General features: G+C 33.4%; 1 protein-coding gene across 1 annotated transcript; it reads right to left on the reverse strand.

The window, feature by feature from the left end:
* Positions 1-321: 321 nt before the first annotated feature.
* LOC146943841 (uncharacterized) lies at positions 322-11116 on the reverse strand. The gene is made up of 6 exons (XM_085742140.1): positions 10761-11116; positions 10462-10613; positions 5548-5597; positions 5147-5227; positions 2726-4433; positions 322-1078 (listed from the first exon to the last, which is right to left on the reverse strand). The coding sequence occupies exons 2-6, from the start codon at positions 10591-10593 to the stop codon at positions 542-544; spliced, it is 2508 nt and encodes an 835-aa protein (XP_085598266.1). The 5' UTR covers positions 10594-10613; positions 10761-11116; the 3' UTR covers positions 322-541.
* Between the last annotated feature and the right edge of the window lie 15613 nt (positions 11117-26729).

A 26729-nucleotide genomic window follows, 5' to 3' on the forward strand; every position in this document is an offset into this window, starting at 1 on the left:
AGAGAGAACAACCATTCGACTAATCATATATCCACCTAAAATTCATACATTTTATATTTCATTGTCTTAGGTTCATTAGTAACATTTGAGTAAAAAAAGGTTCATTAGTAACACTTTCCACCAAACGTACGCTGACATAAAATTTTAATCAAAAGTGAAATTATTATGCTCATCGATCACTTCCTATCACACTTTTGCAACAAAAGTAAAAGACTAAATTAGTTGATAGCAAGTCATAACCATTGCTAAAAAAAACCTTGCCTACAATTTACATCAAAGTGTAATCCCTTTGATGCTAGCAAAAACAAAACATGTGACCACTTTGATAATAAACTTATCCATATTGGTTAACTATAACTTTTCAGAACTATTTCTCATATACTTTGAAGTTAGTTTCCCTCCTGCATCTAACTCAAGTTCATTTTGTTGGTTGCATGAACCTTCCTCCTTCAATAAACTACACCAAAAAACACCTAACCAAAACGGAGAAAATCTTTGTACAAAAAAAAAAAGTACCTATTCGTTAAACCTAAAATCACTACTACTTTGTTCTAACTCTTTTCCTTCCTTTCACTGGTGTTGCAGTCTTTTGACTTGAAGTCACAGGTCCGACTTTTTTCTGTCTACCAAAAGCTTTCTTCATGACATTTAAGGATTCCACAGAATGTGAAGAATCGGCTTTAATGGGCTTCTTAGCTCCTTGTGAAGATGCAGAGTTGTCGCCACCAACAGCCTTTGCAATGATTTTTCTGTTGCCTGGTCTTACACTTCTTGGTTTCACATGAAGATTATGATGCACTGGTAATTTCGTAGACTCATTAGGCTCAGTGACTTTGTTGCTGCTACTAGTACTACCCTTGAAACTCTCCCTCATTTTTTTGGCGACTATGCCTCTTAGAAGGAGAGCAGTTTTATATTCACGAGTGATCTTCGAGTAGAAGACTAGGGCATTGTTGGTGAGTAGCAGCAAGTCTCGGTATAGTTCTCTGGTTGATTCAATTGTTCGGCTGCTAATTCTTGACCTTATAGTGTCGAAGTCCATGTGCTGCTGGATCATTTTCTTGTACTTTCCTCTTTTCTGTTGTCAAATAGGAATGCACTAGTTATTCTGTGAATGAATAGTGCCTTGTATGCATACTCTTCATTGCTGAACAGTTTCAAAATTAATAAAATGCAAAGATGCAAATTCTACATTGGCAACTTAATGGTGTGCTTGGTAAATGGACTAATGGTAGGACAGATGAAAATCGATTTAAAGAAAAAAAAAAACAAAAGAGATCAGTGAATATGGTTGTTTGAGGTTCAAACCTCAGACCTTGCATATATTATGCATTGTCCTTACCAACTAAGTTAAGCTCACAAGGACAAAAAAAAAATTAGCAGTACCATACCATACACTAAGTTAATAATGAGAACGCGACATTTAGAAAGACTTTATAATATTCAAAATATACAATAGCTCTTTGACGAAAAAAACATAGGTGAACTTTGTTTTATTTGCCGTTAGTCTACTAGTGGTTGTGGATCATATGGAGAAGTGGGAAGTCAGAAGTTCAAACCCCGACCCTTACGTAAGTTCTTCGAGAAAGAAGTTCAAGAATAAGGTCGGTGAAATTTATATACATTCTTCCTCACAGCCTATATAGTATTTAACAAAACTAAAGAATGAAATGTAGAATTCTAATAACTATTATTGATAATACATCTTCCAGTCCTTTAACTTGTTAAGTTGTTTAATTGTACCTGGTTGGGTCTTTAAGGTTTTTTTGTCCAACAACTCTTTTAAGCTGTATTACGTGTGCACTGTTACCATTTTTCACACACATTTCATTACAAAAATACATAGGTGTCTGTTATGTTACCAACATGGTAGGAACAAAGTTAGCCACTTACTGTATGTGCACGCCATTTCCATCTTCTATGGGTACCTCTAGCCCATTTTAGAATTAGGTTAAATGGTTTGGTGCAAATACTGTGCGAAAGAGAATAGAAATTGATTGTGTAGCCCCAGAGGTATTCACCTCCCAATGTACAAATTCTCAGAGGGCAATATTTGTTCCAAGTCATATAGCCTAATTCTAAAATGGTTAGAAGTTACACCTAGGAGATGAGAAAGGGGTACACGTAGAATAAACTCTGTTCATGACACATTAACATAACAAACACATGTATATTTTTGTAACGGAATGTGTGAAAAGGGTAACGGTTAAAAGGACCTATGTGGAAAAAAAAAAACTTAAAAGTACTTGTTATAAATATTAATATGTAGTTAAAGCATAAAATATTTTCTTTGAAGACTAGTCTTAAACATTGAATCTCACTTATGTTTTACTCACGGTAAGATCAAAATTATTTGATAGGACTCGAGGTGGTCAAATATTTTCTTTGAAGACTACTCACGGTAAGATCAAAATTATTTGATAGGACTTGAGGTGGTCAAATATAGTATGCTAATCACTTCATTTTCATTTTATTATGTTAATTATGTTGATTCATATTTTATCATCCGCCTACACCTCTTTTAAGGACCCTCATATTTTGACCATAACAAGCACACCCTAGAGAACATCAAACAACTATCTCTAACAAAGTAACCATCATAGGTAAAAATCAAAATCTTTTTTCATCTAAGAAACTAATAGAGCTAGCATCAAAAGCTTTATGGAGAGAAGAAAACTCAGAAACTAACTACAAATGAACAAGATGAGACTCTAATTACACATACCTGACCATCAAGTCTTCGACGGAAGGCAGATGCACCTTCAGTTTCAAAAATAGAATCTAAAATCTTAATCATATCTTCCGTGCTATGCTTTTTCAGGTTCTTACTTTTTTTATTGTCTACATGAGCAGAAGATTTGGCAACTTCACAACAGTTACTAGTAGAACTTTCTTTACGCCAGGACATAACATCAGCTGAATCTAATACATCACTTTCTTCTAGACTTGCCACTTCCATAATATTTCTTCCACAATCCTTCCTTTTTCTCTTCCCTCTCCGTTTTTTACGACATCCTACTTGTATATCATATAAAGTAAGTTCCAAATTATCTCCATTCAAAACTTTAGCCTGCTTAGTAGAATGTGAAACTTCTGGCTTAGTTTCATTATCATCGGAAGATGCAGCTGGAACCTGGGATTCAGGAGACCAGTTTGTCCTTGTTTCGTGTGTGAAACTCCCGACAGATAATCCTTCCTTTGATGTCTCTTTAGCGGAAGATTCAACTCTCACCAATTTCTGGGATGGTAAATGTGATACTGGACTTTCTAAGCCATTTTGACAATCATCTTTTTTCTCATTCTTCTCATCCATGAGGAATTCAAGCTTTGGTCGCGAAACTTTATCCTGCTCAGTAGATTGTGAAACTTCAGGCTTAGTCTCGTTATCATCGGCAGACGCAGCTGGAACCTGGGATTCAGGAGACCAGTTTGTCCTTGTTTCGTGTGTGAAACTTCCGGCAGATAGGCCATCCTTTGATGTTTCTTTAGTGGAAGTTTTAACTCTCTCCAATTTCTGGGATGGTAAATGTGATACTGGACTTTCTAAGCCATTTTCACAATCATCTTTTTTCTCATTCTGCTCGGCCTTGAGGACTTCAAGCTTTGATTGCGAAACTTTAGCCTGCTCGGTAGATTGCAAAACTTCAGGCTTAGTCTCGTTATCATCGGCAGATGCCGCTGGAACCTGGGATCCAGGAGACCAGTTTGTCCTCGTTTTGTGAGTGAAACTTCCGGCAGATAGGCCATCCTTTGATGTTTCTTTAGTGCAAGATTTAACTCTCTCCAATTTCTGCGAAGGTACATGTGATATGGGACTTTCTAAGCCATTTTCACAACCATGTTTTTTCTCGTTCTTCTCAGCTTTGAGGACTTCAAGCTTTGATTGCAAAACTTCAGCCTGCTCAGTAGATTGCAAAACTTCAAGCTTAGTTTCGTTATTATCGGCAGATGGCGTTGAAACCTGGGATTCAGGAGACCAGTTTGTCCTCATTTCGTGAGTGAAACTTCCGGCAGATAGGCCATCCTTCGATGTTTCCTTGGTGGAAGATTTAACTCTCTCCAATTTCTGGGAAGGTAAATGTGATACGGGACTTTCTAAGCCATTTTCACAGTCATGATTTTTATCCTTCTTCTCAACCTTGAGGACTTCAAGCTTTGATTGCGAAACTTTATCCTGCTCAGTAGATTGTGAAACTTCAGGCTTAGTCTCGTTATCATCGGCAGACGCAGCTGGAACCTGGGATTCAGGAAACCAGTTTGTCCTCGTTTCATGAGTGAAACTTCCGGCAGATAGGCCTTCCTTGGTGGAAGATTTAACTCTCTCCAATTTCTGTGAAGGTAAATGTGATGCTGGAATTTCTAAGCCATTTTCACAATCATCTTTTTCCTCATTCTTCTCAGCCTCAAGGTCTTCAATCTTTGATTTAAGAGACCTGAAACATACAAGTAACCACACTTTTATATAATTTTAATAAGAATGTGTTGAATTATACGGGTGGTCATCAAATGATAAAATGTTATCATGTTTATGTCATTTTCTACTCTTACTCAACTCTCTTATCCTATCGTGATGAAACGGACACAAGATGTCCTTACAGTGCACACTACACACTGTAAAAGGATTTACAAGTGTTGGTTTAGAGTTCACAGTTCTGGTTTTTGAGTTTGGTTTACAATTACCTTTGTTTTAGGTCTCTTCAATCTATTGAATTATAAACTATATCCATATAGAAATGAGTATTGAAAAATTTAAAAAAATTGTTACATCAAAAATATGTAAGTGCCAAAATTAATTTATATATGAGAAGCAGTTACAAAATAGGCTTATGTGGCGATCCAATGAGTTTTCATTGGAAGTCGGTGTAAAACTAACTTACACCACTCTGGCAATACATCACTAGTAAATTCAAAATATATTAGTTGGCTAATATTTTTTGTTTTTGTTTTGACGCAGCCAATAAAATATATTAAAGTGATAAAAGATTATAACATTATAACAATAAACTAAAGTATAAAAGATTATCCTATCATTCCTAAATTTTTAAGAACAAACGGAGAAATGTTGTAGAATTTAAGAACAAGTACGTATACTTATTGTCAACTCACAAATACTAAGCTTGAAGAGAAAGTTAACCATGAAACTAACCCAATTGAATCTCCAGAGCGCTCAATAGCTTTCTTTAGCTCTTCTACTCTTCTTTTCCTAAGCTCCTCATACAAAAAATCCCTGGCATTGCAATTTTACCATCATGCAATGAGACATAACATACAACTTCTACGAAATTTTCAAAGGGTATTCCACTGAATATAAAGCTTATATATAAATGCTGAGTAAAATCTTATAGTCTCTATGAGCATAGCTCAATTGGTAGAAACTTGCGATATGCAGGGGTCAGAGTTTAACCTCAAATTCCCCAATTATTCACCTCAAAGGGTGGATTTTTAGCCACTAGGCTACTGGATTAAAAAAAAAACTTATATAAATGTACTAACAAGTAACCAGGAAAAGTTTATAACAAAAATATAAAAAAAAAAAAATATACTCACGTGCTCCCAGAATACCGTTGTTGCAAATCTTCATACTTAGCTTTACAGACCTACAAAAGTAATATCTCTAAGTTAATTAACAGACACAAACTAACTTTCCTTCTATTATTTTTGTACAAAAGTGAGATTACAATCATACACATCATTTTTGAGTATGTAAGTCATATCCTACGCCAAAACTAGGAAACAATAAATTTCATCAGCACTTTTAGCATATGCATCATTAACAAAACATGCTCAATTTCAACAACAGAAAAACTTAAGCTGTTGTTTGATTTGTTTTTTCTATTTTTCTTTTTTAGTTGATATGTTTTTGAGAATGACAAGAAAACACAAAAGGTTTAACCATCTACATAAATTTACCAATTAAACAACACAATTTTTTTTTAATCCTATGCTTACTAGGATTCATCTAAGCCATGTGCCATTTCTGATTACCAATTTTATAAAAGAGAGGTTGGGCATTATCATTTATCATTAGAACAAACAAAGCAAAAGGAAGTGTGCCACCTAATTGACCATGTGCAAGTGATCATGTCTTAGACATTGTGACATATTTCAACTAAGTAAGTGGTCAGCACCTGTGAATAACAATTGCCAGGTGGATGCCAACATTAGTGTATATGACACATGGCATCCACTGAATCGTCGCTCTAAAATCCCTTTTTAGTTTAGTTAATAATAATATAATAATAGAGGATAAAGGGACATACACATATAATCAAAAAAGAACAAAAACATATACATATAGTAAAAATTAGTTTGATACGTCCTGTAATTGCAACTCGGTTGGTAAGATCCATGGACGTTGATATGGGGATTGGGGTTCGAACCCTAGATTTTCCACTTCTTCGCACTTATAGTGCGTGAGTCTAGCTATTAGACAACTTGACAAAAAAAAGTGGTATGATACACATTCAATGATTGTCTTTATTTTGCCATTTCATAAGCACTTATTTTAAGATTAAGTTACAAGAGCAAGGTGACGTGTCCAATGATGGATTTTCATTGGACGCACGTGTAAATTGGTTTACACTGACGTTGCATCTTCACTAGACCCTTTTGGTGTGTAGGATAAGAATATGATATGATAGTGACATGATAAACACGTATCTTAACATATGTTTGGTACACACATGATAAAAAAAAATGATTATGTTATTTACAACTTTTTTACTCAACTATTTTAAACTAATGGTTAGGAAGTTGGAGGTCCTAAATTCAAATCCGGACAAGGGAGTAAATATTAATCTAACGATAAACTACTAACTTTTGTCATTAAAAAAATTATTTACTACTTTTTTAGGTATAAATTTTTGTTTTTATCTATGACAATGATAAGATATAGATCATATTTAAATAACAAAATTACCCTAGCGAAACAATTAAATATATTTTTTGAAATCAATTTTTTATATTTTAAATTTTTTATAAATTACAAAAAAAAGATAAAAAATAAATAAGTAATTAAATAATTTTACTATTAAATTTAAAAAAAATAATTGACACTACTAAATAAACAATTTAAATCTTTTTAAAAATCATGAATAAATAAATAGTTCTTTGCATATGCTAGATGAACTAAATAAAGATATGTTATATATAAATATAAATGACAGAACTAACTTTACAAGAAAATAATATATAATTTATTAAAAAAATAAATTAAATTAATATTTTTGCAATTTATAATAATGATTTTATTAGATTTATATATCTTTTTTTTCTTTTGCTTCGGTTTGTTCATTCTTGTTTTGGATAACTTTGTAACTTTCTGATGTATCCTAAGGCCCAACTTGTACCGAAGACCTTTTGGTTTGGTAATATAATTCATTTTAGTCTATTAAAAAAAAGATTTAGGCATCTTTTTAATAATAATTCCTAAATTTTAATATTTTAATTTCAATAGATTAATTATTAATATTTAATATAATTTTTTATATATTTTTATTTTATTAGATTTCAATTTTTATATTTTAAATTATTTTTGTAGGAATAAATCAATAATTTACTTTCTTATCGTATTCTACAAGTTTCTAACTTCTAACCCAATTCATATTTTATATGAATATCCTTTAAAAAAAATATTTAGGATAAATACTTTGACAAAGAGATAAAACATGATAAGTTTAGGATTAAAACAGGGACAATTTTTATTAACTTCAATCGGTCTCAATTCAAACATTTGTTGACTAATCAGTAGACTGATAGCTACCGCGTGATGATTATGCAAAAAAAGTTTTTTATTGAAGGAGATTATGCAAAAATAGTTAAGGAACTTTATAAAATAAAATGCTATTTTTTGTCAAAAAAAATAAAATAAAATGCTATTTGTGAAAGAAAAAAAAAAAGTTATTTATTGTCCCGCTTAGCTCAGTTGCTCGGACATCATTAGGGTTACGGTTCGAAAAAAAAAGTCGGTTGACTTTTATATTTTTAAACATACCATTTATACAACAAAACATTGTTTCATTGTTTATAAAAATAATACTGATTTTTTTACATTATATCGTAAAAAAATCAATATTTACAACCATGAGTATTAATAAATTCAGAAAATTCGTCTAAAAAGTTTTCAGACAAATAAAATTTTATTTTGCCAATATTTTCAATAAATAATATTTAATTATCATAATTTGTGATAGATAATATTTTTTAAAAAAACAAAAGCTCATTTAACTATTAATTTAAAAACTGTGTGCACTAGAACATTCGAATTTTAGAGTGTACCAAAGAAATTGTCAAAAATTAAAGTATGCCTCGGAATTATTAAAAGCAAATCTTATAAAAAAAGTATCTTGTAAAAAAAATTATTTAAAGCAAAAAAAAAAAAACTAGATAATATGAATGGTTTATTTTCTTAAGCATCTCCTTTTAGTTTTGATCCTTTTTTTTTTTTTATGTATTTATATTGAAGGTCGTGAGTAACCAAAAAATATATATTGAAGGTCATGTAGGTTTCCTTTTATACCCCTTTATATGAAGCATTACCTTAAAAATATGTCTTTGACTTACTTTGTGACGCTTCAATATATAAAAATTGCGCAGAAGCTTCCGAGACTTTGCGGGCAGATTAAAAATAAGTAGGATTTAGTTTTTTCTAAGTGAACATATTTTATTCTTCCTCTCAAAAACATATTTAATTCTTATACATAGGTACGAGCAGAGATTTGTTTTTTTAATCAAATAGTCTAATAACTAGAAATTTATCAATCAAAGTGAATAAGTGTGATGTTTGAGATTCGAACCTCAACCTCTATATATGTTATGCAATGACCTAATCAATTGAGTTAAGCTCACCAGAACGTGTAAAGATTTGTTAAGGAATGTAAATTGTGTCTATGTTATGCAATGACCCAACCAATTGAGTTAAAGCTCACCGGAACGTATAAAGATTTGTTTTAGGAATGTAAATTGTGTCAGCAATGTCAATGGATTATATCGGAAAATCATTAACTATATTTAACTTTTATATATTTTCTAAAGTCTTACATTAACATTGAATTAAACCCTAATGTAGTTATTTTACATTAACATTGCATTAAACCCTAAAGAGAAAAGTTAAAGTCTTAAACAAAATTAATTTTCTCCTTTTGTGGGTTGTAAATTGTCACATTGCCGAAATCAACTACTACAAAAAACTGAAAAAGCACACAATGAATTTTTTTGACTAAACCATTAAATTGATCCATGTGTAGGCAGTTTTTAAATTAGTGTCTGACATTGTTAATATTTTAAATTAGTCTCTGAACTAATTTAAGAGTTGTTTACAAAAACATTCATCAATTTTCCTTCAAAAAAAAACATTCATCAATTTGATTGTTTACTCAAATCAATTAATCAAATAAAATACAAATCTTTCTCATCAATCCTTGTAATGATTCTTTAATCTACGAAAATCCTTGTAATGATTCTTGTAATTTTTAGAAAATTACTACTCCGTCCCACAATATATATTATTCTAGCCAAAACAAATTTAGAATAGGGTTCCATGCTCTCAAAAGTTTATATTATTCTAGCCAAAACAAATTTAGAATAGGATTCCATGCTCTCAAAGGATTGTGTATTTACGCATTTGACATATTTTTGGTCGTTGGATCAGGCTCGGATGATTCATATTTAAATTCAATATATATTTTTATTTTAAAACTGCATTAATTTTTCGATCTTAATCCAACGATCTAGATTGGTCAAACGTGTGAATGCGGCAAAATCTTGACTAGAATCTTATTTTAACAATTTTTTCCCAATTCAACAATAAAGCATTAATTTTGTCAAAAAAAAAAAACAATAAAGCATTAATATTTATTTCTTTAGTACACTTTATTATTTAGGAAAATGCTAACTTGTGCCCTAAGGGCACAATATAAGGATCTTAAAATAGAATTAAACAATAAATATTGTATTGAAAAGATAAATTTTCAAGATTTTAAGATTATGAATGCACAATTTTCAAGGTTAAATTTCTTTAATTAGTTTCTTATCTTGTGCCCTTATAGCATAAGTTAACAAGACCCTATTATTTAATACCCTCTCTTTTTCCTATTCTTTTATGCTCTCTTACCATAACACTAATCATTAAAAAAAAAAATTGTACACAAAATCATAATTTATTTTTTATACGAAATAACCATATTTTTAATTCGTAATTTGTGGGAAATCGATGATGTATTATTTTAATATTAAATATCCCAAAAAAACATTATACATGATGGTTAGGAAACAAAAGTAGAAAACACATTGGTGATATAACCACTACAAACAAAACAATAAACAATTAACGAATTTTAAAAGAGAAATCTTTTTTGAACTTTTTCATTATGGGAAAAAACAAAAAGGACAATAAAATAAAATCCAAAATCCTTCAAAAAAAAAAAATCCAAATTATTTAATTTAATTAATTAATAATAGTACCTCAGGGGTAAAAGGGATAGGACAATCAATGCGTTCTCGGAGTTCACCGGCGACGACGTTCCAGTCTCGTGTCCCGTACCGGAAAACCGCCCCACCAAGGAGGAGCTCCTCCCATGTCCCCCATCTACCCATCACCGTCCACGTGTACGTCCCTGATTATTTATAATAACATACGCACACGGCTCACGTTAGCATACGCCGCCATGTTTGAAATAAGAATATAAAAAAAATCATAAAATAAATCAACCACCATCTTCTCCGGTCACCGGAAAAGACAGAAAAAATAAAATAAGGCTTACCGGTGTCGGAAAACCGGTTTCTCTGACGTGGGTATGTCTATTTTCCGGCGAGAATTTCGGGAATGGTAGTTTTTGTTGGTTTAAGGTGGTTTTAAAGAGGTTGTTTTTTTGCTGTCGAAAAAAATAAGGTTGTCTTTTTTGTTGTCGGAAAAAAAAAAGAACAGAATGTGAAAATTAGTTAATAGAGTAAGCGTGAGAAGAGGGGGTGAGGGATTCTATTTGTAAGGTTTTGAAGAGTGAGAAAAAAAAACGATATAAACATTACCAACATGAAAATGAAAATGAAAATCAAAAGCAAATTGGAAAAAACAATGAATGGATGATGAACCAATTGACAATTGGATTTTCCTAATTACGGGTTCTTTGTTTCTCTCTCTGGAAATTTATATGAGTAATTTTTTGTGAAATGACGGTTTTGTCCTTCAGCACTTTTGGTAATATTCTTGAATTAAATAATGATTTGATTTGGTTATGGTTTTATAGATTTGGGGGCCTTTTTGGGAATGGGAAGGGTTATGGACAAATATACTTGAACATGTTGTGGTCTCATCCTCACTAGCCTCCACCATTAAGCCTTTGTATATGTTCATTCTCTCGTATTTTGGTTTACCTTAGGATGTTTGGGACACTATTCGGTTTTGTTTTAAGACTAAAAATTACTCCCTCCATTCCTTAATGTAACCACCCATTTGATTTTATTTTTGTCCCTAAATGTAATCCCCTTTTCAAATTACTAGATACATTTATTACTTTTTTCCTAAACATATCCCTAATTAATACTACTAACTTGTCTTGAAATATGAATAGTCAAATTTAATACACATACAAACAAAGGACAATTTGGTAATATTAATACACAAAACAGACACATTAATTACACTGACAACTTTTCTTAAGCAATGTGAAAAATGCAGGGGGGGGGTTACATTAAGGGACGGAGGGAGTATCTAAATTATAATACAAAAAATATTTAGGTTAGTTTGATTCACGGTTTTTTATTGGGTTTTATCGGTTTTGAACACCCTTGATCTAGCCCTTCAAATATTTTTTATCAATATTCTTTGTTTCTGTTTTTCAAAGCAGCTCATGTATATCGTTCATATTTTTCGATCAGTTTTTAGAAACATGTTTAGAATATTATACGAATTTCACGAACAGAGTTTTTAAATTTTTTTAACATAATTAAATATAAATTTTTAAGCAGCAGAAATTTAAAAATTCGTATTTTATTTATATTTTGTTAAAAAATTATAAGTTTTTACAAGTGAGATTTTTATAATGTATTAAACATGACTGCAAAAATAATTCAAATTTTCTAAGATTACACATAATTTGGTCCACAATCTGAAATATATTTTGGTCCATAATATAATACTCCCTCCGGTCTCAAATGTAAGAAACAAAAAAAATGCACACATATTAAGAAAGTGGATTGACCACATTTAAGTCATTATAAAAAGTGATATTTTTCTAATTTTACCCTTGTCTTGGAGTAGTAAAGACATTAATGAGGTGGATTTAATGAAGATAAACTTGAAATTGTGGCATTTAATAGGTTCATTTTACTATACTTTTTCTTATATTTGAGACCGTCAATTTTATTTTTTTGTTTCTTACATTTGAGACCGGAGGGAGTATATTTTTGTAGTTAATATGATATATTTTGGTAGTCAACTTGAGATATATTTGTACTCCCAAAATAATATTTGATTTACTTGTTTCTTGTAACACCCCGTTTTCCCAACATAAAAATTTCATAATAAAAATCAGAGTAATTCAACTTAAACGGAATGTCACATTCTTTTTCTAAAAACATAAACTGAATAAATAAATATTTATCCTTCAAAATCCAACAACATAATAATTAAAACTTCGCAGCGGAATTAATTCAACATCTTAAATAGTATTTGGCACAAGGGCCTCAACATAAAATCTCATAATATCTTAGTTCAACAACAATTCTTAAAAGTTTCATAAGGTAATACGTAAGGAATAGAAAACAATAGCAAAGTCCCCATCCCGTTACGTATCAGAGCACCTAAAGACACACTGTGAGGAGTCCACTCACGACCACGCCTAATCTTGATTACCTACAAGTTACCCATACGAAGAGCAACATTTTCAAGCAAAGGGGTGAGATTTCTCAAACAATAATATTAAGCTTATAAATCATAAATTACATTTAACAACTTAAATATCATCACATATCTTAACAATAATCATGTAACATCATTGGATTATCTAAACACAACATTATCATAAACATAGCATTATCATAATCAACTTCATAATCAAATTCATAAACAACTTCATATTCAAATTCATAATCAATTTCATATTCGTTCAGCAACATCACTTGATAAATCGACTTAGCACTTGACTCGACAATGCAACTCAACTCGACTATGCAACTCAACTCGACTATGCAACTCTTAATCATCTTAAATCATCTTGATATGCAAATGCATGTGGTACCAATCCAGGGCATCAAGCCCTCAACATAATTGAGCGTAAAAAGGCTCCAGGGAATCAAGCCCTCAACGTAATTGAGCAAAAGCTCCAGGGCATCAAGCCCCCAACATAATTGAGCAAAAGCTCCAGGGCATCAAGCCCTCAACTTGAATGAGTATGCAATGGACTCAACATCTTACAACTTGAACTTCTTAAACAACTTATATGATTCCAATAATTTGGACGACATCTTACAACTTTACAACTTAGACCGACATTTACAACTTTATGACATTAATGGTCAACGACAGCAAAACAGCAACATATGCAGAATATAAACAATTCTTATATCATATTGTTATACCCTAATTTTGGACCTAAAAATACTTGTTCAAATTTTTCTTTCATCTTTGATATATGTCTATTATTCTTGAACATTTACCAATTTGCTATTGTTTACACTGACATTTTACTCTGCTTTATCTCTCAATTTGGCTTTAAAAAATCTTTTCAATTGTGTATTTGTCCATGTTTTCTTGCATTTCAAGTCATCCAAAAATACTTTTCTTGCATTTTTAAGTCATTCGAATTTGTCTCTGATCAATTGCATCTTTCTCTGCATGTTATTTCAATATTGTTTGCAAAATTCATGAAAAAGGGCATTTTAGTCGTTTCCTATGTTAAAATTTCTTTCAATCTTTGAAAAATTGTTTGAGTCTTTTCAACTGGTTTGAATAAGTCCTTATTTCAATTCTATGTCAAAATCCATTTCAAAAATTGCATTTGAAGTCATTTTGAGTCAGTTTAGCTCTTAGGGGCATTTTAGTCTTTTCATGTGTTAAAATTCTGTTTAAATTCTAAAATTTGTCTCTGAGTCTTTTAATTTGCTTGTATAAAGCTCTTGCTTTAATTCCTTGTTAAAAAAATCATTTTAAAATTGCATCTGAGTCATTTTGAGTCGTTTTAGTCCCCAGGGGCATTTTGGTCATTTCACATAAAATTTCTGATTCATTTTAATCTGCTTTGTTGCTTTTAATCGTCTCACTTTACGTTAATTTTCAATTTACTTTTTCAATTCAATTTTAGTTTTAATTTTCATTTTGGTCCTTGTACTTTTGTTATTTGCATTTTAACCCTTTTTCAAGTTTGTTAGAGTCAAAGTCAAGGTTTGTTAAGTCCAAGTGCCACATGGCATCACGTCATTGGGCAAGCATCCCTTTCACCACCTATAAAAGTCAAGGTCATGGTCAATGTCAACCTCACCAATTATTTTTCAATCATTTTCACAAAAAATCACAAAGTTTTTTTCCCTCATTTTTTTTTCTTTTCCACTTTCTCTCTCCTCTAACCAACTTCATCTTCAACCTCTAATAACCACCATAACAACCTTCCTCCACCACCTATAACCACAATCTTCATCCATAACCACCATAACAACCTCCATAACTTCCAAAAAACCAACACAAACCTCACAAATTCCAAACCGGTGCGGAAGAACAACGTTCATCGTTCACGCAAGGTCACTGTTCACGCGAATTCACTGTTCACGCGAATTCACTGTTCACACAGAAGAAGAAAAATCACGAAAAAATACCGGAACCGCGTGAGGGAAGGGCATTACGGCTAGAAACGCGGCGGTTTGGAGCAAATCGGACTGGAATCACGAGGTAACCGTCTTCTCTTTTCCTCTCTTCATATATTGTGTTCAAATTGTTTCTCAAACTTCAAAGTTAGATCTACTCCGATTGGCACCTTATTTCAAAAAACTAAGCTCGGATCCGTAACAAGCACGAAAATGGATGTTTGAAACTATAAAAAAAAATTTGAATCCGAGCCGAAAAAAAATTCCGACGCGGTGGTGCCGCCACCTCACGGTGGTCGGCCACCGCGCCGGAGAAGAGGAGCCCGCCGGAGAAGAAAGAGAGGAGAAGGGAGCTTCTCACTCTAGAAAATATTAGAGAGAGAAGGATTGGGGGAAATGAACCAAAAACCGGTTCAGGCCTATATATATGGCCATGAACCGGGTCGACCCGCCCCAAGACCAGCCCATTCTCTCCCTAAGCCTTTCTGCACGTTTTTGCTGTACGCACCCCCCCCCCCTTTCTGCATGTTTTACTAATTTCTTGCTAATTGCACCCCTGCATGTTCAAAAATCCTTTAAAAATTCCTAAAAAAATTCCTATGTGTTCTTGATCATTTTCTTGATATTTTTGTGATGTTATCATGTGTTAAATCTTGATTAAAAAATGTGTGGTATTTTCTTGTCAATTGTTTACTATTTTTGTTAAAAATTGTGAAGTTTTTATATGTTTTTGTGTCTAAAAATTCTTTAAAAATTCTAAAAATTTTCATACACATTTCTTGATAGTTTTGTGGTATTTTTGTGATGATTTTTGCATATTAAAACTTGGGAAAAATAATGTGTTGATTTTCTTGCTATTTTGTGATGTTTTGTATTAAAAAATTTGTGAAAATTTGCTTGATTCTAGTTCCAATTTCTTGATAAATGTTTGTGACCCATACCATATGATTTTGTGAGGTTTTAGCTACTGTTTGTATGTGTTTCTTGCTGCATGTGAATATGGGTAATTAGTTTCTTGTTTTACAAGTCATGTAAATGTGTGTATGTGAAAATAAAGTGCTAAGTGTACCTAAAAATATGTCATGATCCTTGACTTGAATATGCCCTATAATTCTCACACTCATAAATACAATGAAGTCTTTAAAAATTGCTTATGATGGGAGAATTATAGGTCATGTACTTATTGAGAGGTTATGGTGAATTTTTACCACATTTTGACACTTTATTCTTGTCATTTTTACTACTCTTTGTTTAGTATTTCCTTGCCTATCTTTCTATCATTTCATGCCTTATTTTTACTAACCACTCTACTTCATGTTTCATACATCATGAGCATTTCATCCTCCATCCCACATTCTCATCCTTTTATTTCTTGCACTTTAAAATTCATGCAAGGCTTAGAATGTAAAGACTTAGGAATTTTGTAATATTTTTCTTATGTTTTAATTTCTTGCAAAGACCATAGAATGTATCTAGGCCAATGATGTAAAGGACAATGGACTCTAATGATGTACACCGACACAAGCACCGACACATGCACACACATCACATAGATATGTTTAGATGTATGGCTAGGATATGCATGTTTAGATGTATGTTTAGGATTGAATGTTTAGATGAATGCTTAGGCTTTACACCTAGAAAAATCATTTGTCCAAATAAACATGAACAAAATCACCCAAATCATTTTCTTAATAAACCTTGGGGCCCAAAACCCTATTGATTTTCTCTTTTATTTTCTTAATCAAAATTTCAATGAATTTTAATCATACTTGACTTTTTTTTTTCCAAAATAACTAATCAAACCTCACTTTTTTCTTCAATCTCATGCCTTTAAGGCCTCTCAATCTCCATTCTTCAAATTCTATTTTCAAACTTAAAATCAACCAACAAAAACAAAAACATTTTTTGGAAGAGAACTACGGTGGATTTGATCCCTTAAACGGGTACGTAGGCAAGGAATCAAAATTCCTTCAATTCAAATAAAATAAAAATCCAAACACTTTCTTCTCCCTCCAATTCTTCACTTAGAAAACTCTTAGGTACAAATATCACTTTTCAAATAGCATTTAAAAATAAAGCGCGCGCGTAGAAAGTAAAGACGGTTCCTATAGGATACTATAGTCGTTATGGGTGCCTAACACCTTCCCATAGCGAAAACAACTCCCGGACCTCGATTCTCAAGGGTTTTGCTTATTTTTTCCCTTCCCAAGAAAAAATGAGATATCCACGGTTAAAAAGGTTCAAACGTAATCAATGTTTGACACCCGAAAACCAATATAAAACACATATCAGCATCATGGTACAACAGCATCAAACGATAAACATCAACATCTTAAACATCGCATCAACATAAGCATCATAAATAACACATATAGTGCATATATAACAATATCACATCATTAATAATCTTAGTCATCTTAACTTAGGCTTCATGGACAGCTTCTAATAACCTAGACATCCTTCCTTTCCTACTCCAAGTTCATCTTAAAACTACACGATCTTTAAATAGTAACACATCTTTATATAACACATTTTTTAGTCACACATCTTCAAAATATCACATCTTTATATAATACATCTTTAAATCACACATCTTCAAATAACACATCAATACACATCTAAAAATAGGAGGAATAATTTCATTATAACAATTATCTATATAAAATCACTTTAAAAAAATATATTATTTTAACTAATGTAATAGAAATTCTTCATTGCACATATATACACACATTTTATTAACCTCGACAGTACCTATAAAACCAATCTAAAATTAGGATATATTATTTCGGTCCAAGAACAACAACAAAGGGTAATAAGATCAAGGAAGCAAACAAAAGCATGTCTATCATACTTAAACCAATTTCAAATTCACGTGATATTATTATTAGAAGATAAGTTACCTATTGATTTTAAATCATAACAAAATATCCTAAATTTGACTTTACAAGGATTAGATTAGCCGTGAACTCAATGAGCAATATAGATGATAGCAGCTCGGCAACAGTGAAAATAGGCAACATGAATTAAATTTGGCTTGGCAACATGGAGAGTAAACAAGCAGCAGTCGTGAATGATAGAAACATGGTACCAGCAAGCAGCAAACAATTATTTAAGTGGATTTAAATTAGAGAGATGTAGCAACAAGGAAATCGATTTGAATTAAATAGTACGTAACAAAATCACATCCAAAATAATATAAAACTAGATGAATATTTAATCATCATGAATTTATCACATCTACATCATGAAATTAGAAATAATCACATATTTATAATCGCAACAACAAATTAGAGCAAAAACTTAACATGAATTCATTAAAAGATCATGAAAAACAATGGAAAACGAAACCTTCACTACCCATATATGTTCATACAACCTTATGGTGAATAAAGACTCCCCCTTACATCAATTCAACGGTTTTTCATCACCTAATCATCAATTCTCACTCAAACCCTAATTCTCATAATCTTACAAAAGTCATCCTAAAACACGTTAGATGCAATCTAATGATCTACAGACTTAATATTAGTGAAAGATAGTCTTACCCTTACCTTAGGTTGTTTTTCTGAAATCAAAAGCAGCGTTCTTCGTTCCTAGGGTTCTCTCTCTCTCTCTGAGTTCTTCTCTTTCTCCTCTTTCTCCAAAAAACCTAAGCTTCCTTATTTATAATATTAATCACTCTCCCTAAATTTATTTAGGCCCAATAACTTATTCTTCTTTCTATTCTAACCTCCAATTCTACTTACACTAACAATTCTCATATTCTAATAAATAATAGAATAATGCCACATAATAACTCACAAGTGTGTGTCTTAGGTGCTCTGATACGTAACGAGATGGGAATTTAGTTGTTGTTTTCTATTCCTTACGTATTATTTTTGAAGTTTTCAAGAATTATTGTTGAACTAAGATTTTATGAGATTTTTTGTTGAGGCCCTTGTGCCAAAGATTATTTAAGATGTTGAAATAATTTCCGCTGCGAAGTTTTAGATATTACATTGTTGGATTTTGAAGGATAAATTATTATTTATTCCATTTATGATTTTTAAGAAATGTAGCATTTCGTTTAAGTTGTTAAACTCTGATTTTTATTAAGAAATTTTTACGTTGGGAAAACGGGGTGTTACATTTCTCACATATTAGTTGTGAATTTTCTCTAATGCATTCCGCACACCGAAAAGTATTATGAAACTTCAAATTATTTTCTTCTCTCTCTCTCTCTCTCTCTCTCTCTCTCTTTGACTTGTGTTGATGAGTCTTTCTTCTCTGTATAGTCCTTTCGATAATTTATTTTCCTTCGGAATAAATAATATTTTGAGATCATAGTACATTTTTCAGTATAATAAGAATGATCTTAAAAATATATTCTTCTTCAATTATTGAAGAAGTTAGATGTTAGAATGGTGGTAGCACCGTATTTGAATGATTGCAATACCATATTAGAGTAGTCATAATATAGTACCATAATTGATTGGTTTCAGTATTAAAATATGAGTGGTCTTAGTACCATATTATATGTGTAATTCTCGAACGATTTTCTACAGTGTAGTAGTTAATCGCACAATTGTAGCTGAACTTATGTTATTTTGGAAGCGACGTGGTTGATAGTCTGTCTTACACAATTTTTGAGCAGTGTCACAAAACGTCTTAAAAAGAGCAACCTAGTCGTGACAAATTCGGTAGATGAAAATTCTTTTTCAGAATAGATTTTGTAAATCCAAATACAACAGTTTAGAAACCTAAAACAACAATTTTAAGACGACAATTGCAAAAACAACAGATAATGACAAACTTTATTCATTGCATAAGAGATATCAATGCTTGCGGTTGCGACCTAATCGTGACAATATCGGTAGATGAAAATTCTTTTTCAAAATAGATTTTGTAAATCCAAATACAACAGTTTGAAGGTGAGAAAAACACAAGAAGGGGGGGTTGAATTGTGTTTTAGAAAAATTCTTCGTTTCTCCTAAAAACTGAACACACTGATCAGAAGCTAAGTGAGACAGCTTCTGAAGTGATAATCAGAATCTAAATGCAGCGGAATAAAACAGAGAGAGAGAAGAAGAACGACACAAAGCAATTATACTGGTTCCTTCCACAATCCGGAAGTAGTCCAGTCCCCCTTGCACTTCCAAGGAGATTTCACTATGAGTAATATCTGATTACAAATGCTCAAGCACACAAGCAAGAGACTTCCAATGCTCAAGCACACAAGCAAGAGACTTCCTTTGCTCAAGAACACAATCAAGAGACTTCCTGCTCAAGCACAACTGCAAGAGACTTCCTAACTAAACAAAATTACACAGAAAATTGTTTAAGGTTGAACACTTGATATACAATCAGAGGTGCTCACAATACAAATCAGATACAGACTCAATGGACTTAAGAATTTCTAAGATATGACTTTGAGACACAGAAATTCTAAGTGAATGCAGAACAATTTCAGCAGAGGTTTGGTACTTGTGAAAATCTTTGTGAGTCTTTCGTTCAGCGTTCTTGCATTACCAATTCTCTAGGTCTTCACTCCTTTATATAGAGGTGTGAAAGAGACGTTGTGAAATTGCCAGCACACCAAAGAGTCGTTGTTGAAGCTTGATCTTTCACCAATGATCTTTTGCCTGATTTGGTTGTTGTCCTATGAAGAACAAATTTGAAATCCATTCCTTATCCAAAGGAACATCTATGCAGGCGAGACCGTATTCTGGAGCTGTTTTCTTGTCTTGAAGTGCAGACACAAAACAGAGTAGTGGAGAACGTGGTTGTACAATTCGTACAAAGTACAATGTCAACGCTTTTGTCCAAATTGCAAACACATGCCTTCAAACACCTTTGAAATGACCGTTGCAAACTCCACTAATCCTTTGTTTGTGTTTTCGAATCCAATAGACAGCTTTTGCATTGATAATTCTTCAATTCTTGATTCTTTGCAAATCCAGTTGATATTCAGCTTCTGGTGAAATGGCTTCTGATGAGGCAGCTTCTGATGATGCAGCTTCTGATGATGCAGCTTCTGATGAGATGACTTCTGCAGCTTCTGATGATGCAGCTTCTGATGATGTGACTTCTGGACCTCTTGTCTTCAGGAGCACTATTCTTCAGGAGCAGCTTACTTCAGGAGCGCTATTTCTTCAGGAGCAGCTTGACTTCAGGAGCGCTTTTTCTTCAGGAGCAAGTTGCCTTCAGGAGCGTCCAAGCTTCAAATTTTTGTTGTTTCCATAGCTCTTTATTTGCTCATTCAGAACCAATGATGATGTAACTTTATAATTATGGTCCTGTACACTTGAACAAATATTAGCTAATCCAATTTACAATTTTTAATACCTTGTTATCATCAAAACTCTTTAAGGTTTATTGTTAAACACATTTTGTTCCAACAATCTCCCCCTTTTTGATGATGACAAACAAAAGTATTTAAAATTGATCAATTGTTGTTAATCTAATTAACAAGTTGACTTTGGGGTTCTGAGGTTTGTAAGCTCAGAATCTGAGGTTTGTAAGCTCAAACTCCCCCTGAGTCTGATAGTCTTTAAGGTGAGGTTTGTAAGCTCCCCCTAAGTTCTATCCAGGTTAATTAAATTCATTTTGCGCGCAATAATTATTATCAGAGCTTAAAAGCAAAATTGAATCATTGAAAGAATTAACTTATAGATAAGAAGAATGGTTCAATTAACTTTACTTGAATTTTGATACTCCTTCGTTCATTCATAGCTTATACCAATAAGGTAAAAAGATAGAAGTTTTTCAAAAATTTCAAATGCCATTAATGGGGCTCAGAGCCTTTAAATACTTGTCACATATACTCCCCCTTTTGTCATTATCAAAAAAAATTAAAATAAATCTAAGCACAAAAGACAAAAAGATATGAGAAAAACTCAAACGTGAGAGAGTATACTAAGCAATGAACTAAATAAATCAGAGCAAAAAATCATGTATATTCAATTGTCAGAAGCAGCTAAACAATCAGAATCAGTAAGCATTCAGAAGCAAAAGAAATAAGACAAGATGATTTCAGAAGCAAGGACTAAGAAAATAAAACAAACAACAAACAAAGAAAAACACAAGGGTGTGCAACTAAGGGTTGGTTTGTTGTTGTTTCTTCATCTCTTCCATTTCTTCAATCTTCTTCTTCAACAATTCTTCAAGTTGTTGTTTCCTCTGAAGAAGAGCTTGTTCCCTTTCTTTAGCTTCTTGCTGCTGCTGTGCCATCTGTTTCTTCAGAAGCTTACACAGCCTTGCTTCTCTGGTCAAGTAATCCGTTTCAAAGAAGAAAGGCTGGTTTGCCAGGAGCAGTGTAGAACTTCTTACTCTAAGACTCTGATTCAGATTTTCCATTAGCCTTCTGACTGAAGCTTGCTTGACTCTGATGCATTTAGCCTTGATCTCTTCAATAAGCTCAGCTGCCCTGTTCTGAAGTGATGCCCAGGAGTCTTCATATGCACCTGTGAGATCAATCGTCCTTCTTTGATCCACCAGATTGTGCATCTGACTCAAGATTGTCAGAAACTCAGAATCGATATATCCAGATTCCAGGATGTTTGTGGGTGGATGTTCAAGGATTTCAAGATCAGAATCACTGATTTCTAAATCTTGAATAGGGTTAGGAACTGGAATGGTAAGGTGTGTTTGTGTGTTAGAAGATGAGGGCTGGTCAGAATCAATGTGTGTGGTGGAGGTTGAGGCTTGAACATTGACTAGAGAGATGTCAACATCCATGGGAGTTGGTTCAGGAGAGTGTTCAGGTAAAGGTTGAAATTCAGTTTCAGATGGTGGTTGTTGTGGTGAAGTTGTTGTTTGAGTGTTGAGTTGGGGGTCAGTGATGGCTATTGGTGATTGTGGGGGTGTTGTGGGTTTATGTGGTTCAGGTGTTTGTTGATGAGGGTTTTCTGAAACAACATTTTCAGAAGCAGCTGCTTCTGGAGTTGTTTCAGAGGCTTTTTCTGAGGTGGACTCAACATTTTCAGGAGGAATCATGTTGAGAGGTTGAATGTTAAGAGGTTGAGGGTGAAGGCGAAAAATAGTGTCAATGACTCTTTCTCTCTGCTCAGCCAGTTCAGCCAACTTCTCAATAATTATGTGACCAACTGGTTCATAAGTAGTTGACTGAGAGGGCTTATCGTTGGTTTTGGATGATGTTGATTGGCTTTTTACTGGTTTTCGAAACAGTTGAGCTAAGGGTATATCATCATCAGAATCATCAGAATCTGATAATGATGCGGATGCGGAATCTGAAGATATATTAATTACCTTTTCTGGTTCAGGATCAGAATCCTCTTTAGCAGATTCACTGGACACCTGCAACAGTTGCTTGGCTTCTGAAACTACAGACTCTCGTAGCTCAGCAGCAATTTCCAGAACCTTTTCAGCGGCTGCTTTCTTCTCTTGTAACTCGTTTAACTTCAAATCAGAAGCAGCTTGAGCTCTTAAGGTGATATGAGGAAAATCCTTGGTTCTCCTCAAGGCTGGCTTTCTCTTCCTCTTTGGTATAGCAGGTTGATCAAGAGAAATGTCAACACCCATGATCATCCTGGAGTCCATGTCTTCAATGGCTTCTTCAATAGAAGGTACTGATGAACTTCCAATTTTGAGCTTGTCAGCAGCAACTTTTGCCTTTTTAGTAGGTTGTTCAACCTCTAGATATTGCTCTGCAGTCATCTTCCTTTTTGACTTTCTGCCTCTGGCTCGTGGCAGAGCACCACCATACATTTCCTCTGGAATATCTTCCAATCTGATTCTCTCATTGGTTGCCTCAAAATGTTCCTTGATATAGTACATCTGCACTTCAATGGGATCCTTCTTGCAGATGGGTGGAAAGTCCTTCATAAGATCAGACTTAACAAATGATTCACTTAAATCAGTTTGAAGTTTGGTGACTTCACTGACTAGCTTCATATTCAAGAGAGTATGAGCATTAATGAATTTTCCAGTTTTTGTGTCAAGTAGCTGATCTGTGAAGCCTTGAGATTGACTGAGACTGTCCAAGATACCTCCTTGATAGAATATCTCTGAGAGGAGTCTTCCATAAGGAACCAAGGGTTTATCCAGTAGCTGACTCTGTTTCAAACACTCTACCAAGTACTTGAACATGTATTTGGGCACATTCACCTTTTCCTTCTTGATGAAGTGCTGGAGAAGGACCTTCTGAGCTAGATTTGGCTTCACACAGTCACCACTTGGAAACAGGGTCTCATTCTGAATCTTCAGAAGCATCTTGGTTTCCATGCTCAATTCAGCATATTTCTTCTCCTTCTCAGAATTGTAAATCACCAAGTTGGCTTGCTTTTTCCAAATGCGTTTTTCAGCAGCATCTGAAAGATCAATTCCAGAGTAGTATCCAGAGGCTGCAGCCTTGAGAACATACTCTATGTGCCATTGTGCAATTCTTATTGGAATGCCACAGATGCTGGACCTGATTTCATCTTCAACAAATGGCGCAAGACCCATTTCTTCTCTTGTTTTCCCTTCTAATTCAGGATACATTAGCACTATTTGACTTTCCTCAGATAAGGATGCCGCTTTGTTGTAAAATTTTGCTCTTACCCAGAAGTGTCTAACCAGAGCTTCATATGTTGGTCCATTCAACATTCTGAAATAATCCATGAGTCCTTGCTCTTCATAGTAGCTTCTGATAGAACACCTATGAAAATTCAGAGAATCAAAGTCCACTGGATTCTCTATCTGAACTTGCAAATCCCATTCTTCCAATTTCATGCTTCTTCCTCTGTAGTCATATTCAGGGACCATTCTTGAAGTAGATACTGAATCTTTTCGTTGCGAGCTTGATGATGCCATTTGATGATTGACGAAGATTTGAAGAAGATGAAGATTTTTAGGGTTCTAAGGTTGAGAGAATGCGCTTACTTCGCAAACGGTTTGAGAGCAAATGTGTTTGTTGTGAGTGAGTAGTGTGTGAATTGACAAAGTGTTAAAAGTAAAACGATTGCAATTCAAAAGAGACAAACAAACATAACATTAATGACAAAATTGGGGGCGCGTGAAAAGTACTTTCATAGCTATTAAATCATCATTGCCCTTTTTAGTTATACGCCAACACATACAGGCCACGTAAGAAGTTCACAGAGTAACTACCAAGTTAGTGGGCCAGAAGTTACTTTAAAAAGTAACTCCCAACGTTTCCACTAATCCAACTATTCAGAAGCAACAAATCCAGCTTCTGGACTTCAGATGCTGATGTCATCATCAGAAGCGAGTTTTCCTCAGAACCTCAATAAAGAGCTTCTGATGGACTACTGCTTCTGAACTAACTTCAGAACCTAAAATCCTATTCAGGAGCAAGCAAACATTTAATCAGACACGAAGTGCATGTTCAAATTTTTCTTTATAAAATCAAATCTTTCAACAGTTAAAGGCTTAGTAAATATATCAGCCCATTGATTTTCAGTATCAATGAATTGTATATCTAAAATTCCTTTTTGAACATAATCTCTGATAAAATGGTGTTTGATTTCAATGTGCTTAGCTCTTGAATGCAAAATTGGATTTTTAGACAAACAAATAGCAGCAGTATTATCACAATAAATGGGAATACTGTTAGCAGTTATCTGATAATCTTCCAACTGATGTTTCATCCAAAGTAGTTGTGTACAACAACTTGCAGCTGAAATGTATTCTGCTTCTGCTGTAGACATAGCAATAGTTGTCTGTCTTTTGCTAGCCCAGGATATAAGATTATCACCCAGAAATTGACAATTGCCACTGGTTGATTTTCTTTCAATCCTATCACCAGCATAATCAGCATCACAGAATCCAATTAGCTTATAATCTAAGGATTTCCTATAAAGGAGTCCAAGATTAGTTGTTCCCTTCAAATACCTGAAGATTCTCTTGACAGCAGTCATATGAGATTCTCTAGGATCTGATTGGAATCTTGCACACAAGCATACACTGAATAAAATATCTGGCCTAGATGCAGTGAGGTATAACAAAGAACCAATCATACCTCTATACAGCTTCTGATCTACTTTAGCTCTTTCATCTTCTTTGCTCAGGTTGCACGTAGGATGCATTGGAGTGTTCATCACTTTACAATCTTCAAGTTTGAACTTCTTCAGAAGCTCCTTTGTGTACTTTGATTGATGAACATAGACTCCATCTTTGCATTGATTGATTTGAATGCCAAGGAAGAACTTCAGCTCTCCCATCATGCTCATTTCAAATTCATCCTGCATTAACTCAGAGAATTCCTTGCAAAGAGATGCACTAGTAGAACCAAATATTATATCATCAACATATATTTGCACAACAAGAATATCTTTCCCAAGGGTCCTTCTGAAGAGTGTAGTGTCAACCTGTCCTCTCTTAAAATCATTTTTGATTAAGAAATTACTTAGTCTATCATACCAAGCTCTGGGAGCTTGTTTCAAGCCATATAGTGATTTCTTCAGTTTAAAAACATGGTCAGGATATTTAATATCCTCAAATCCAGGAGGTTGCTTAACATACACTTCTTCTTCTATGACACCATTGAGAAATGCACTCTTGACATCCATCTGATATAATATTATGCCATGATTAACTGCATAGGAAAGAAGTAACCTGATTGCTTCCAATCTTGCAACTGGAGCAAACGTTTCAGTGTAATCAATGCCTTCTTGTTGACTATACCCTTGTGCAACAAGCCTTGCTTTGTTTCTTGTTACTTCACCTTGCTCATTCAGCTTGTTTCTGAATACCCATTTTGTTCCAATAATGTTCTTGTGCTGAGGTTTGGGTACCAGATCCCACACATCATTTCTTTGAAATTGATTCAACTCTTCTTGCATAGCTAGGATCCATCCATCATCTGAAAGTGCTTCATCAACTGTTGTAGGTTCAATCATTGAGATTAGTCCAATCATTGACTCTTCTTGTCTGAAATGTGATCTTGTTCTTCTTGGACTATCTTTGTTTCCAATGATTAGCTCCTCAGG

Source organism: Medicago sativa, chromosome 2, assembly GCF_051527215.1.
Source record: "Medicago sativa cultivar Bolivia chromosome 2, Bolivia_mono, whole genome shotgun sequence".
Taxonomy (NCBI): Eukaryota; Viridiplantae; Streptophyta; class Magnoliopsida; order Fabales; family Fabaceae; genus Medicago; species Medicago sativa.